The sequence below is a fragment of the Epinephelus fuscoguttatus genome, linkage group LG21 (genome assembly GCF_011397635.1).
Source record: "Epinephelus fuscoguttatus linkage group LG21, E.fuscoguttatus.final_Chr_v1".
In the NCBI taxonomy this organism is placed as follows: Eukaryota; Metazoa; Chordata; class Actinopteri; order Perciformes; family Serranidae; genus Epinephelus; species Epinephelus fuscoguttatus.
The window spans coordinates 32,848,682-32,863,900 of NC_064772.1; the positions used below are offsets into that span (position 1 = coordinate 32,848,682).

Sequence of the window (15,219 nt, forward strand, 5' to 3'; positions counted from 1 at the left end):
CACTGATGGCGTGTTCGCTTGATGCAGCAGGTGCTCTGTCCCTGCTGAGCCCTCTGTTTCTGTCCTCACATGGTGGGTCACTGCTGCTCACTGGCTGTGCTTATACCGTGTTTACGTATTTTCGCATCGGCCACTGGAATTCTCCTACACACTTGGAACATGGAAGAAGTTTAATAAATTTAACAAGATCAAATGCAGTTTAAAAATAAGGCTTTATAGTCTTTAATTGATGAGTAAAAAAAGAAATGTTTTTTTTAATCATTTTCCTTTACCACCAGTAGTTAAGAAAATAAATTAAAACTTCATTGCCCTCCTTGTGTGAATAGACAAGCACTCCGCGAGTGAACACCAGGTGCTCTGCATGGTAACCATGGAAACAGCTATGTGTACTTCTGCATCCCTGCCGGCACAACTTTCTTTTTAGGCCATTGCATCATATTTAAATATTGCTAGTGTTAAATGAGGAGACTTAAATAACGTTAGTTAAATGTGGTATCAAAGGTCGATTTGTTCACACATGGTGCCAGTCCTGGTCTTTGATGCCACCCACAGACTGTTAGCCTACTGTTGATAGATAACGTTATGTTAATTAGCACAAGTATAGTTGTAACTTTATAGCCTAGCTTAAGATAAACTATACATAGTATAACTTTATATAACACAGTCTTGTGCTGATACCCTGTCACGCAAAATCCCTCCTGTTTATGTCCAGATGACTGTTTAGAAACACTTATATATTTCAGAGAAATCACAAACACCAAGGATCAGTCTCTCATCCATTTCAGGTTTTTCTCATGCTCAGACAGGCATCAGACCAGAGCATGAGACTGTGTGGCTCTTTAGCTTACCGAAGAACACAAGTAGCTAAACACTCTAAGAACCAGCCTGTTCAACTAGCTTGCTGAAACTAACTCAATCGTAACACTATACAGTCTATGCACTATACCGGTCAGTGCAGGTTATGATCATCCATAATGCCTACACTACTGTAGCCTTACTGTATAGACTGATGCAGGGATGATGTTTTTTTTGTAGAGTACCCCGAAAGTTAACATCACCTTGGTTCCCTCGTCAAAAAGCCAATGGGATTTTTCCCCTAGATTATTGCAGAAAATAAGCTCTGTAGCAAACAAAAGTTTACCATTATTACAGACTTTGTTCAGCAAGATAACCTTCACAAACGACCCCCTTTTTTAATTATTTTCAAAAAGTATGTTCAATTGCCAGAAGTTGAACGATAGCATTAGGCTACAAACAAACTACACCGCGATCGCGTGACTTAACATCCCTATCACAACGAGGTTATACTGCCTTTGCAGTGTTTGGCGTGATGACGTCCTGTAGTCTCATTTAACCACTTGTTAGCAACCATCGTTTTTAAGATACATAAGTTCAAACAAAAGTTCAAGATTTAGAGTGTGGTATTCACTGGAGTATTTTATGGCGTAGAACAAAATGTTTAAGTCTCTTAAGCTTATGTTAACCTTATTTCAGGCGTCAAACTTAAACCCCATTCAAAAAAACAACTGACTTCAATAAGAGGGAACCGACGCTGCAAAAATGCTAAATTGTTTCTGGGTTTTAGGACTTGTTCTTGAACTACCTCATTACGTCTGGTTACAGTAGCTAAAGCATTTCAGCCAGTAAGCTGATTGAAAAAAAAAGCTATCTTTTGATAATTCTTTTGATAACTGATAGTTTGTAATAAGGCAATATTTTATTATATCACAGCTACCCAGAGATTTTTTTGCTAACTGTTAATGCAGCACCAAAACTGAAAGCATGAGCTGACTGCATTACCACAAACTTACTCAGTTCAATTAAGCAATCCAGCAACTAGTGCAGCAGGTGATGGCGTTATGGAAATATATAGTTTTCGTGAATGGCTAATTAGCATAGAAGCATGTTTCGTTAGCTTGCCAGCTAACATACTTTACATTGCTGTTCACACAGCAACGCTAAGGCTGTAGGCGCTGAGGATTATTAGCTTTACTTACTCAAGTGTAGCTTTATAATGAAAGTTAGCTTCAGCTAAGTAGCGATAGGTGACAAAGTTGGTTCTCAGTGTGTGTCACAAACAGTGTTCTCAGTTAAGCTAACGTGCCACATAGTCATGCTCTAGTGTGATGAAACACATCAGGAGCTAAAAAGCTAAAATGAACTAGTGAAAGAAAACAGAAGTGATTTCACAGCCTTCATATATCCTCCTGAGACCCGAGCTTTTTTGGGATGCACTTTTTAATTCTTCCTAGCTATCTGGGAAGAGAGGGACCTGGTAAGTGTACAGAACTAAGCATCATCCTTGAAGTTTCAACTATAAAATTTGATCATCATGCCTACTTTCATGACAGGATGGGCTGCAGAGACGGCTGCCATCTTGTTTTTACACAGATTACTGTGTTGTGCTTTTGCTACCACACATAAAAGTGTCCACGAAGAAGGACAACAGGTCGTAGATAAGCAGAGCAAAGTATAAGGTGCAGCAAACTGAAAATGTAGTGTCCTCATATGAGGACGCAGGGTCAAGTTACTGGAAGTAGAGTAAAAATAAAAAGCTTTTCTTTCTTTTCCGACTAATCAGAGATTGAAGCAAAGTCTCATATTTCTTTCTACATCCTTTTAAAAATGCTGCATGTAACTCTGCAAAAAATTGATAGTTGACTCTCATTCCTAGGACGTAAAATACTGTTGATTTGTGTTAGTGGTTTGGTCAGACGACCATACCGACGTCATGGGTATTTGACGACCTGGGAACGAGACTCAAAGTGAGTTAAAAGCAGCACCTTTAATGAATAATACCAATGTATTGAGTTCTATTTGTGATAAGTCTGATATCCTTTTATTGCCTCTTGTCAGTTTTGGGGCGTCTAATAACCAAGCCCAGTGCTTTAAGTTTGCAATAAAAGCTTGAATATTCCATCTGTAATGTTACATTAATACAAAAATATACCCATAGTGATTTTGTTCAAGGTGTAAACAGATATTAGTGATTAGTGTGAATCATAATACTCATATATTAACTGTGAATCTACAGTCTCAGCTCCTACAGAGTGTCTGGCAGGACTTGCATCAGTTTCCACAGTATTTATTTACAGCAGAGTAAGTCTACAGTAAAGTACACAGTAATCACTCCCTTATTCCAGGTCCCAAACACATGCTCACACAGGCCTCAGTAACACCCTCAAGTGTCCACGTTTGGAACTATAGTCCACTGCAGAAGCTGCTCTTCGCCTCCACCGTGAGGCATCAGACGACAAAACCAGAAGGTGTCTATCAATGTATGAGTTCAGGTGATAGTAAGGGGATGGAGCCGATGTCTGAGAGCTCCCAAGAGTCTTAGCTTTTCTTCTGCTGACTGTTAATCGTCAAGGATTCCAGCAAGGTCTTGAGCCTCTCACTGGCTGGCTCCGGCCTCCTTTTCTTCTGACTTTTGAGCCCTGCGATCTGCGGGGCCAGGAGGAGGGTAGCAAGTCCCCAAGGTGAAGCAACCTTTTCATCACCACCTCTGGGAATACTGGTGTCACTCTGCTGGAGCAGCCACAAGCTCTCCTGACACAAAGCCACGAAGCGCCCTAGTTGCGTGGCGTTGACGTTCTTGCTGATGTTCAGAGAGAGTTCGAACGGGTTCTGGATGTGCAGCGGGCCTACCTCTGGCTTGTTCTGCTCTTTACCCTGGAGAGAGGGAAGGAGACAATGCTGGCAGATGAAAACACATTTGTGAGCAGCCGCCGCCGCCGCCATAAGCACAGTCCTGTATGTATTGCATGCTACGGTCCATCTATCTTGTTGGTCATGGTTTTAGCTCTTTGCTGTTGTATCTAGGGAACCTATAGCTGGCTGCAACACCTCTCAGCAGGCTAGCAGATGGGAGAGGCAAAGACACAGACATGGCTCTGGAAGACATTTTGACTTGAGCTGCGAGAAGTGAGAATAATTCAGACCAAAAAAAATGACAGCTATGAGCTCAGCTGCTATGAAAAACTGCTCCGCACACCAAACATGTTAGCAACGGAAGCATATATGATCTGTACCTCTGTCTGGCAGTCATGGCCATCAAATGAACCATCGATGTGAGGGTCAGAGAGAAGTCAAGAACCTTCCATGGTACTTTGCATGCCTTATCCGGCCTAAAGCCTGACAGTAAAGGCAGTGGAAGGATAAAGTGATGGAGCTGTGGGGGGGTGGGAGCGACAGAGGATGGCAACATAAAGCCATCAGTCAGAGGAAGGGAGCGAACCGGAGAATTGTAGCACAGTAAAGGAGATTTATGGCTGTTGCTCCACTGGTGAAAGCCTATAGGCATGGGTCATGGCCACAGTCTACCTGCAGGCTTCCTCTGCCGTGTCAAACTTGATATTAGTCTCATATATTAGGATGCAGGGTCTCTCTTTCCCAGAGGCATCAATTCATTAAACTCAAAGCGCTAGCAAAGTCCCCCGCATCTCGTATAATGTGCCACCAAAGCATGAACAGCTACTTTATCAACTAAGTTTCTGGGGGTAAAAGTGAGTTGATAAATATGTGATTATTTAGTGTTAAACTTTTTTAAGAAGTGGGTCAATTAACTATCATGTGCAACTAGAGAAGAAAAATTAGCCCTGATTATTTCCCCTGATCAGACTTTTCCTGGTTGACAAATAGTCGTTATTTAGGGCCATTAGTCGACTAGTCTCCTGCATGTTTATGATATGAATGTAATTATTAAATGATATATTTTGGTGGTTTGAGTTGAAGGTGTGGGAAAGAATAGTATCAGTAACATTGTTAACACTGTGCTACATTACAGAGAAATACAAAACTGTACTAATGAACCTTCATTAATATAGGTCTATATTTTATCTCCAAGTGCACGTCACACACTGAGCGAGCCGCCTGTTAATGACGCTGTGGGCTAATGGGCATGTAGCTACTTCCATGTTTCAGATGATACGTCATGTTTGTAGTCGACCAATGAAGATGAGTTTACATATCACCTTGGGTTCGTCCTTCACCTTCTCAAAATGATCCCACACTTTGGATTTCCTGCCCGACATGTTATTAACTAGCCTGTGGAATAATAATAACAATAATAATCCTTTCAAATTAAATTCCCACATGGTCAAAAAGTTTTAGTTTAATTTGAAAAGGTGCTCCTAATAGAGTTTCACATTCGTTGTCTTTTTTTCTGCAACTAAGCAACCAGCAAAACTTGTCAACTTATGACCTTTCTGGTAAACTTAACATTGGTCAACTATTAGGGGGCAGCCCTAAGACATAGCACAGATTTCCGACGCTTCTGTCTCGATCTTTCCGCCTCTTCTTTTTTATTTTTATTTAAAGCTCCGCCATGGATGCTCTTTCAGCGGCTCTAAAAACGACTCCACAGCACACATCAGGCTGAATATGGGTCTAAATAGAATAAATATGCGTTTGTTTACACTTAGCCTGATGGAGCTCCTAATTGGGATCGCAGCTCAAGGGCGCCGGGCCCTGTGGGGCTGGCATCAATCACATATGACAAGGACAGCTGTCATCTGTGTGTGTGGGAAGACGCCATGATCCAGCAAACACTGCCTTTATTACCAACAGATTTCTCCGCTGGAGCTCAGCTCTGGGGCTGAGGGGGAAATGTTGAAAGGAGGCTGAACTGGGTTTCCTTTGGTGCTGAAGTTCTTTCTGAATAGATTTTTCTTTGTGTGCTGGTTTCTCAGTAATGCAGTGGTTTGATTTACAAGTCAGATTAGAAGCCATGCAAGTAGCAGGATGGATTCAGGGCTGGACGGAGCATTTTGTGAGTAAAGCCTGACTAAAATCTGATTTATGGCCAATATCCACTTTTTAACATGAACACATAACCCACAAACATTTAAATCACAACCTCTCAGATTTAATATTTTAAAGTATAGTCAGTGCTCTCCGGTGGAAAAACTAAATACTGTTGACGCTGTTGCTGTTATTCTGCAGTTGAAACCTTAATTAATGACCAACATGAGTATGACAGACACTCTCCACTCCTTCTCACAGTGAATCCCACGTTTTCTCATCAATGTCATCTTTTTTTTAATTCTGCTGCCTGTTTTATATAATTACAGTTGATGTAGTCCACAGAAGAATTTTTTTGTGAGACCACAAACAGTGTTACTTGTGGCCTTCATCACAGTCACCCATAAAGACCATGAGCTGAAACACATTGGTCTCACAATAAAATTGTTCTCAATATTACAGCTGTTGCTGGAGTTTTTGAGTCCTCATGCGATTTCCATTCTCAGTGCTCCTTGGAGGTTGGTGCACAAACACTGGCCCTGGTTGCACAGATCGCGCTTAGGGCCGCTGCAAAGTCCCTTCTTTATGCCTCCTTTGCATTTTTACACAAAACCCAACGACAGCAGCATTGTGCCTGTCCACTGTGTGATTTCATCACTGGATCACTGAATCAAAAGAGGTGTGATTGGTGTGACACCTTCGGCATCTAGTGTTGCATAAATCACATGCGATCATTTATTGTTCTTGTCATAAGGCGGCTGGTCTAGTCCGCTGCTTGGAGAGTTACGAGTCCCAAGTTTTTTTCCAATTTCATATAATGTCCAAAAAATATCACACCCGCCCGAGACAACTCTGTTCCCCATCGTGATTGTACCCTTAATGCAGAACGATGAGGCGGCATAAATATTCCCACCCTGAACAGGCAGTGTTAAAGGGCCTCCTGAGTGACAGGATGTAAAGCTGGGACTCTTGTAGAAGTGCTATATGTAAAGTATTTTGCTGGATCTTTATTTCAACCATGCAGTTGGCATGAATGAAAATATTCAAGATTTTATTTAGACTTATTTTTTCCAGTCCTGTGACGGGAAAATTCTTCTTTATGTGCTGAATTTCCACAACAACTTCAAATTAGCTCAGTCACAGTGCGTCCTGGTTTATTAAACACGTTCGTGTGCATATGAGATCATGATGTAATTATCTCTTACTCTCTGACACATCCAAAAACTAGAGATGTCATCAAATATACAGTCTGGGGCCGCTCCATAAGTCGGGAGAGATGTTAGTCATCTATAACTGAAAGCACCCAGGGGAATGTTCTAAATATATGGGTACATTTTCTGTTTCATTACTGACAACACTACAATAAAACTTTCCCATTCACTGTCAATGAAGCAGCTCCAGACTTTATACTTGATGACATGACAAGTTTGAGAATTCTTTGGTTTCTGGCTTTGACAGAGAGGAACTCATGTTCATGAATACCGACTGAACTTTCCTTGGCCTTGAAATTTACAACTTGAGAATCTTAATTTGGGTGGTGTTCCCCTTTAAGGTGGCTTGGTTAGAAAACAGTTGCTTATTTAAAGTTCCTTAGCAACATTATCCTTCATTTAGTATATTGTTTCTGGTGACCTGATGAATGTAAGTCCAATATTTACTGTCTTCTAACTCTGTTTTTGGTCTCTACCAACTCCTGAGGGAAATGTGCGGCTCTTTGGCTGCTAAATATTTTAACCACTCAGTCTCTAACTGTGACTGTCTGCTGTTTGGTGCTGAGCAAGTAATGTTCAGAGGGTTTTTTTTTTTGTTTTTTTTTACTAAAAACAGCAACTTGATGTTGCTGGAAATGACATTATAAGAGCAGTGAGACTGAACCAAAACAGTAAAGTTACAGCTGGACGGCTAAACATTGAGCTGAAACTCGCTATAAAGCTCAGTAAAGCCAATGGAGGGTTACTTTTTATTCCAAAGGTACCACACTGAAAGTGTTTAGCCACTTTAAGATTCGCTAAATAATGAAACTTATAATGTAAATTGTCATCACTGGGCAGATTCTTTGCTTACATAGGACTTAATGCTTATGAATAATCATACATACCTTTCTGATATTTATGGACATCGTGCTGAATGTGAAGGTGGAATAGAACTCGAAGAATTCATACAGCAGTTGCTCTAAGAAAAATTAAGAAAAGTCCAGTTAGCGGCTAACAGAAACGTCTACATCAGTCAAACTGAATTGTAGCCCTACAACTACAGTGTTTCTACGCCCTCGTGCTCACCGAGTGTTTCTGTGTTGGTCTGGAGCTGGATCTTGCTGAAGTCGCTGACAAACGTGCAGTCGTTCCCCTCAATCACACACTTGTCCGCGGGACCTTGTGGGACAAGAGCGGGGATACAAGGTAAATGACTGCCTTTACACGCCTATGATGGCCATAAACAAGACACAGATGGATGGTGGCGGTGTATTCATGGAGAGGTATCAGAAAGACACGGGGGGAGGACAGAGAGCTGGTGCATGTATGTGTGTGTATGGAGGTGGTCAAATAAAAGAAAAACGAGAGCAGGGATCATGTCCTTGCTTTGCTGCTGGCTTCCCAAGCTATGCCCTTGTTACCAGTCTCCTTCACTACAACGAGGCTGTTGGTGGTGGTGTGTGTGTATGTGTGTGTGTCTGCGTGATACACCACTGTTTAAATAGCTTCCTGTATGCGTGTGTCCAGAGGAGGCGGGGTCATCGACCTTCCCAGAGTGATGGGCCTTTTATTGGCCTGTAAGCACTCTGTGTGATAGAGTCTGAGCTAAACGGGGCCGAGGAGGAGGAGGAGGGTGCAGGGTGGTGGTGGTGGAGCGGGGTGGTAGATTGCTTTTGGAAGGCAATTATCAGACAGCCAAGGTGACAGAGAGAGGGAGAGATGGAGGAACTGCAGTGGACGCGCAGACAGACTGGTGTGCTGGTGGTTAAATTATTACAGGACATATTCATTACAGACGGTAACAAGGAGGTATGTTCCTCAGTCATCACAGCCTAAATGGGAAACACTGGGACTGTAGGAATAAAATAAAACAACAGCAGACACTCTGCGGCTGTTGATGAAGGACAATCAGTGTGCACGTCAGAGCAGAGACACTCCAGCTGTGGGGTTACTGGCCTGTTCAACAGGATGGGAAAGCTTTACTATCTTGTGTTTATACTCTTGTTTCTCTGTTTTCTGTGATTTTTTTATTGGATCATTTATCTTTACAACAAAACTTCACTGGTCAGCTGGTGGAAACATATGTGAAGAGGTCAACATTGTTTTGTTTAAAGTGCTCACAAGCCAAAATCCCCTGAGGCTCTCTTGAAATCCTGATCATGAATATTATAGCTGAAATATTAAGTCTAAAGTTAAACTAATTAGTCGATTAAGCCGTTACCCTCGGCTAATCCGATGATCAATTTATCATTTGAGTTATTTCTCGAGCAAAACTATTCAAAGATTCCCCGACTCCTGCTTTTCTGTGTCTTCTGTGGGCTTCCGCAAATTGTGATGAGTATTTTTTCACTGTATCTGACATTTCCTACGACTGATTAATTAACTGGGAAAGTAATTTGCACATTAACTGGCGATGAAAATAATTATTTGCAGCCCTAGATTAGTTGTTTAATCACTTAGTCAATCAACATAAAATCAGTCAGGATTTTCAAATAAAAATACCAAATATTCTCTCATCAAGCTTCTTAAACGTGGTTCATTTTTACACATGTGCTGGGATTGTCCTGGGGTTAGAAGGATTTTGGAAGCTGGTGTCTTCATTAAAATATCTTATTGACCTTATTGAGCTTCTGCCTGTTGACTCTTTGGCATTATTAAACCTACAGCAGCATATCTTATTTGAGGTCTGACAGCAGCTGTGCTGTATGATGGAAAAGCTTATCCTAATTCGACTGTATTCAGTGGTATGAACACGATGGAAGCTTCAATAAGTTGAATGTATGGCTCTGTGTTTAATAAGGAAAGATGTCTGTGTCTTTAATTCATTTTTGGACATTTTGAAAAACATTATTATGCAGGGTTCTTAATATGTGTGTCTATAAAAAGCAATAAGAAGAACTCCAGGGTGAATTAAAGTGACATAATATCTACAGAGTGAGAGGTGGTGCTAGGTGCTACCTGCAAGGTCCCTGAGCTGGTCCAGAGTGGGGATGATGGGAGGGCTCCTCTTCTGCAGGAAGAACAGCACCATGACGGTGAGGGAGAAGTTGGTGATCCAGGCCCCGGGGATGCTGCTGGTGACGCTGTGAGCTCGGGCCCAGCAGCGCACAGTGAACACCAGAGAACGAACCCGCGGGTCCAGCTCTCCGTACAGGTACAGCAGCTCTGAGCTCTTCATCGCCACCCTATGGAGAACACACAGAACTACTGATGCTGCCCACTGCATGTTTAGACGGAGCTTTGATGTGGCTGTTCATTTCAGAGTTGGAGTGTGGGGACTTCCAAAGCAAGTGCAGGCAGTAGAGTTCGCTGGGTGGATACATTTTTTATTTTCTGTGTTTGTAATTGCTCTATCATCCAAATAACAATTGTTGCATTGTTCGTAATTTTATTTTTGTACAAGAAGTGTTCAGGTATTAAAAGAAAGTAAAAGAATAATATTTTCACTGCTCTTTACAATCAACGTAAGCATCCCACTGTCATCTTGTACAGCAGATATTCAGCATAATTTAAACATCTATCTGATCCCAATACTTCACAGCCTCCTGAGTTCAGAGTTAAAATACTGTATCATGTTGAACATCAAGCATCAGTGAAACTAAAATCTTAGCTAAACCACCACTAGAGAGCAGCCTTCAGCTTGTCACAGTGACTCAGTCACACTCCGCTGCTGTTAGTTTTCTGTGACACACACACACCCACACCCCTCAGGCAGGAAAATGCTGCGCTTCAAAGATCTCACAGCACGATTTGAGAAAAGTCCCCCTCACACACGCCCACGTTCGCTGGCTCAACTCCATTTCCTTAGAAACTGCAGAGTGGTTTTTTGTACGTTAGCAGGTGTGTGCGTGTTTGCGTTGCCATCAGCTAAAACCACACTTTCTTAAGGTTAGAGGAGAAGAAGTGAAACACAAACAAGCCCCCCTTTGTGGCCTTCCTGTTCAGTTTCACTGAGGCAGGCATGCAACTGTACCATCAGAGCACTTCCTGCCAGAGTCAGGTTTCTGTTTGGGGCTTCTGAAACGCCAATGTGGCCAAAACGACACTCAGGACGACATAAAACAGTTTCTGTGAAGCAAGAGGCCTATGACCAACTCAATCTGACATTTCGAGATTAGACCCCTCAATTGTACGAAACTAACCCTTTCCTTTATGACCCACTGCAACACCAGAGCCATGACAAGAAACTGCTCATGTTGTTTATGTATGGAAAGTAGGTCATGGTCTCATTATGTGTGTGCACAGGGTGAATACCTGTTGTTGGCTGTGAGGTCACACTGAAAACCAGAGGGCTGGTGGGCGAATCGAACAAGCGGACATCGTGCGTTGAGAATCTTCTGCACCCCCACACACCCAGGCCCAAACTGGTCCACACACCCCCCGATGACGGACAGTATGCTCTGGGTGACGGCCCGCTCCGAGTTGGCCCTCTTCATCTGGAACTCCAGGGACAGACCTGATTTTGGCTGCAAGCAGAAAGTTTAGCGATGTTTAATGATCCTTTATCACTCTGCGTTTGATACCTTTTGCGGTATATTTACTTTGTACCATTTTATTTCGATTTCCATATTCTCAATGCTCTAAACCGTGTCATTCAAAGTTCAAAGTTGACGAAAAGAGCTGGGTCAAAATAATCGATTTATCCGATTTAAATCGATCTTCATCGCAATGGCCTGATATCGATTGATAAACTGCGAGATCAATCTTTTAATGTACGCTTTTTCTCACAGATGTGTCAAGCTTTAACCCCATTAACCTCGCCGGTAATAAACGGGCCGCAGCGCTAAACTATTAATGACAGTAGCCTTCAGAAGCTCAGACTTTTATCTGTAACTGTTAACTTACAATTTTTCTAATTTGGTGTCATTTATTATCATGTTGCAGCGTCTTCTCATGCTGTTTGTGCGTCCGGGCTGCAGCGCCACTTTTACGTACACACAGACACACGAACACGGAGTAGAGATGCCGCACTGGAGACAGAGAAGTGAAGATAACTTGAGCTGATGACAACTACGCTTGTTACTGTGAGTGCAATAAAACATTCTCAAGAAAAAAGCCACTTTATCAGTTTACCTGATCAGCAACATGTAAACATGTAGAGAAGTGATATTTCAATCCGCTCCGTCCGCAGTCTCTCGTCCACTGCCGCTACTATTATGTTATAAACAGGCACAGAGGCTTTCCAGCTGATAGCAACTTGTTACTAACAAGCTAACACAACAACTGTTTATGTCCGATGGCTTAGTGTAGTTTGTCACGTATGTTAAAACTTACCAACGGTAATGTGAGTCTCCTCAGCAGCAGAGGAGCAGAGGAGGACTGACACTTACTGATGTCTGTGTTCTTTATTCTTTCTAAACTTTATTCAATATTGTGAAGTCAGGAATATGACTTATTTTGACATTTTAGATTTGTTTCCAGTGAGATATTTAGTTCACATTGTGACAATGCTTTTAATATTGCTGTTGTGATTTCAAGCATCAGTAACTGAGTTTACGAAAATTCTTTGCCAAGACAACGTCTTTTTAATTACAAAGTAAAAACTTCAAAGAAGGTTTTAATTCAAAGCCGCTAAGTATGTCTGTAGTTTTTTGCGTTTTTGGTCTTTGCTGTTCACAGCTGTCTTCAGTTTCACTCTACAGAGCTCAGCTCTCCACAAAACTCTAGTGGCAGCAGATTACTGTGGCCACAGCAGCTGGTATCTGTTTCACTTTTTTTGGAAAGGCTGAGCTGTTGCAAGAGGGAAAAGGTGCTTTAATGTGTCCAGCTTCCATGTGCGCTGAATCAGTATTACCAAGTACTGAAATACTTGCATGTTTTTCTTTACAGATGTGCCATTTGCATAATTGTTTGTACAGTAACTGTTTTATCCAACTTTCTATTTTATAAACTGAAATGTTATGTGTGGCAATATTAATGCAATCACTTCCTGTCAGCTGGTGGCTTTGGTTTCACAAATAAACCGTATTTTTTTTCTAAAGGCACCCACTACAGGACGACCCCCCAAACATCCATTATTACCATCTTTGCATTTCTGCCACTGATATCATCCAGGTCCAGAAACATGTCCAGGTCACAGCCCAGCTTTCCAAAGCCGTTTACTGACGAGCCAAACGGCTTGACGGTGCATTCTGGGAAATAAGGAGCAACAACGTCCTTGAGCAGAGAGCAGACGAGGAAACGCAGTCGGCTGTTCTCGTCTGTTAGCTGATAGACATCTGTCAGGGTGTTTATTTGTTGGTCTATCTGAGGGGAAATAAAGAGACAGGCAATGGTTAACACAACAGCATATATCTGACTTCATTAAATCCACTGAAAGTGATTCATACATGTATTTATCTTTAAAGGTAAATCCAGGTCACTAAATTAGTCATTTAACCTAAACTGTAACTCTAGGTGTCATAACCTAACCACTTACACTCTTCTCTCTGGACAGTTTCTTTATGAGTTCGTTAATGGGAATGCTGGTTTGTGGTTGGTACTGTTGGCCTGACTGTTGGCTTGTTGAGTCCGCTGAGCCAATATTCCTCACTGTCAGCAGTCTCGATTTAAAAGGCACCGAGGATTCATGGCTGCTGTTGGGGATGACTGCCTCTTCGAGTAACGAGGCAACGCTTTCACGATTTGCAAATTCCACTACAGCATACACGCCCTGGAAGTAACACCAATACACACAATTTCATCATCCACCTGAATCCCAGCATGACAGTGAAGATTACCATATTGGAAAACAACTTGAAAAACATTTAACAGAGGAGCTTGGTCATTCACTTACGTAGCTTTCATAAAAGAAGTATTTCTTGACATCTCCGTGTTTTGAAATAAACTTGAGGAACTTTTTCTCACTTCTGGATTGGCAGCTGATGAGAACCGATCTCTCCGCCTGTTCTTGTCTCTCCGCCAGGACGGCATAGAAAGATTTGCGTCCATTCGTTTCTTCTAAGAACAAAAAAAAAGCAGAATATTCAGCAACTACATGAGCATGCAAGTGCTGTCAGACAAACTTTGCAGCATTATGTGTTAAAGCAATATTTGACACAGGTGTGATCTCCAATAGCCCCTGAACACAGCACCAAACTTCAGACTAAAACTGACACTTTTACAGTGTGTGGCTGTGCTAAACAAATGCATGTATGCAACAAACCACACACACACACACACGTTATATAAGCATCTTATAACGGGTAAAAAATGTAAACTTAAATGTACGAGCTTCAGTGTGGTTTGCAGAGGTTCTGTAAAATGTCATTGCCTGTGTCTTAAGCAGCGATTACTACAAATATATTTTATAGCATGAACACCCAAAACAGCTGGGAAATTCTACACCAGTTACACTAATACCCATTTACATTGTACTGGTTATTTCCACTTGCCATGCGTCTCAACTGATGTTATCGTGCCTATGAAACCAATGTCTAGACTGATGGAATAAATGTGTCAGGACCATTAAGTAGTTAGCACTAGGGTAGCTTGGTTTCTAGGTTTTGGGTTAGTCTTGGGAGTTTTGTAGGTTATAAATATTACTAAATATTACATGCACTTTTCTTTCCTTTTTAAATACAGTCTGCTTCATGTTTGGGCCCCTGTTCTCAAGCTTTCGATGACTTATCAGAGTCCAATTTCACACGTCCATTATTTCCTGTGAACTTCACATGTATTCATTATGTTTTTTTCGTGAATAAAGTTAAGAATTGAATAGTTCATCATATGAACTCTTAGAAACAACTTAACTCATATAGATATTATCCACAAAGCTGTACCCATTAAAATCAAGTCGTATCCTTAATGACAGAAGAATTACTTTGGGAGGAGATTTTTCCTGAACCAGGACTACATGGAGGACGGCATGAATGCCGAATTTAGCCGAAACCCTAATAATTTCATCTGTTTTACTTTTTGTGTGAAATACATACACTACATATTTTGAGCCATGACCGAGGCTGCCGAAAACAACTCAATTTCTGAGTGAGGTTTAGAATGACAGTCATTCTACGGGAGGCAGAGTTAGCATGTATGCTAACTCGGTTAGTTTGACAGTTTGCTATAACGTCACTAACCGGTTTCATCTTTCCGAAGCGCTTCACCTTCCGCTGCGACAACGTTTGTCCCGATACTCCTGTGAAGAAACGTGTCGACCTTCCGTAGGCACTTCGCCAGGCTGCCCCTTCCCCTCATATGTAACCTGCACACGGCTAAGGAGGACGCCATTGCTGCTACGAAAGAAGCCGAACAGCGCATGCGCGTTGCTTAGTCTACGGCAGCCGAGCGGTACCAATTCGCAAAG

At 41.8% G+C, this 15,219-nt stretch overlaps 1 protein-coding gene across 2 annotated transcripts; it reads right to left on the reverse strand.

The window, feature by feature from the left end:
• Positions 1-313: 313 nt before the first annotated feature.
• Positions 314-15,173, reverse strand: LOC125881576 (mitochondrial poly(A) polymerase). Of its 2 annotated transcripts, none has more exons than XM_049564750.1 (9): positions 14,993-15,173; positions 13,711-13,871; positions 13,354-13,587; positions 12,957-13,181; positions 11,190-11,401; positions 9,894-10,120; positions 8,022-8,114; positions 7,841-7,914; positions 314-3,672 (listed from the first exon to the last, which is right to left on the reverse strand). In XM_049564750.1, exons 1-9 carry the CDS (start codon positions 15,171-15,173, stop codon positions 3,337-3,339), a joined length of 1,743 nt encoding a protein of 580 aa, XP_049420707.1. In that variant the 3' UTR covers positions 314-3,336. The 2 variants fall into 2 exon arrangements, with proteins under 2 accessions (XP_049420707.1, XP_049420706.1); XM_049564749.1 differs by having other exon boundaries at positions 13,711-13,874.
• Positions 15,174-15,219: the final 46 nt, after the last annotated feature.

What these genes read in the sequence shown, in the direction of transcription:
- LOC125881576 (XM_049564749.1), bottom strand. Translation starts at nt 15,173, where the DNA reads ATGCGCTGTTCGGCTTCTTTCGTAGCAGCAATGGCGTCCTCCTTAGCC. An exon ending in ACTTCTTTTATGAAAGCTAC is followed by an intron (nt 13,588 to 13,710) that starts GTAAGTGAATGA and finishes TGTTACTTCCAG; the next exon opens with GGCGTGTATGCTGTAGTGGA. An exon ending in GACCTCACAGCCAACAACAG is followed by an intron (nt 10,121 to 11,189) that starts GTATTCACCCTG and finishes TGTTCTCCATAG; the next exon opens with GGTGGCGATGAAGAGCTCAG.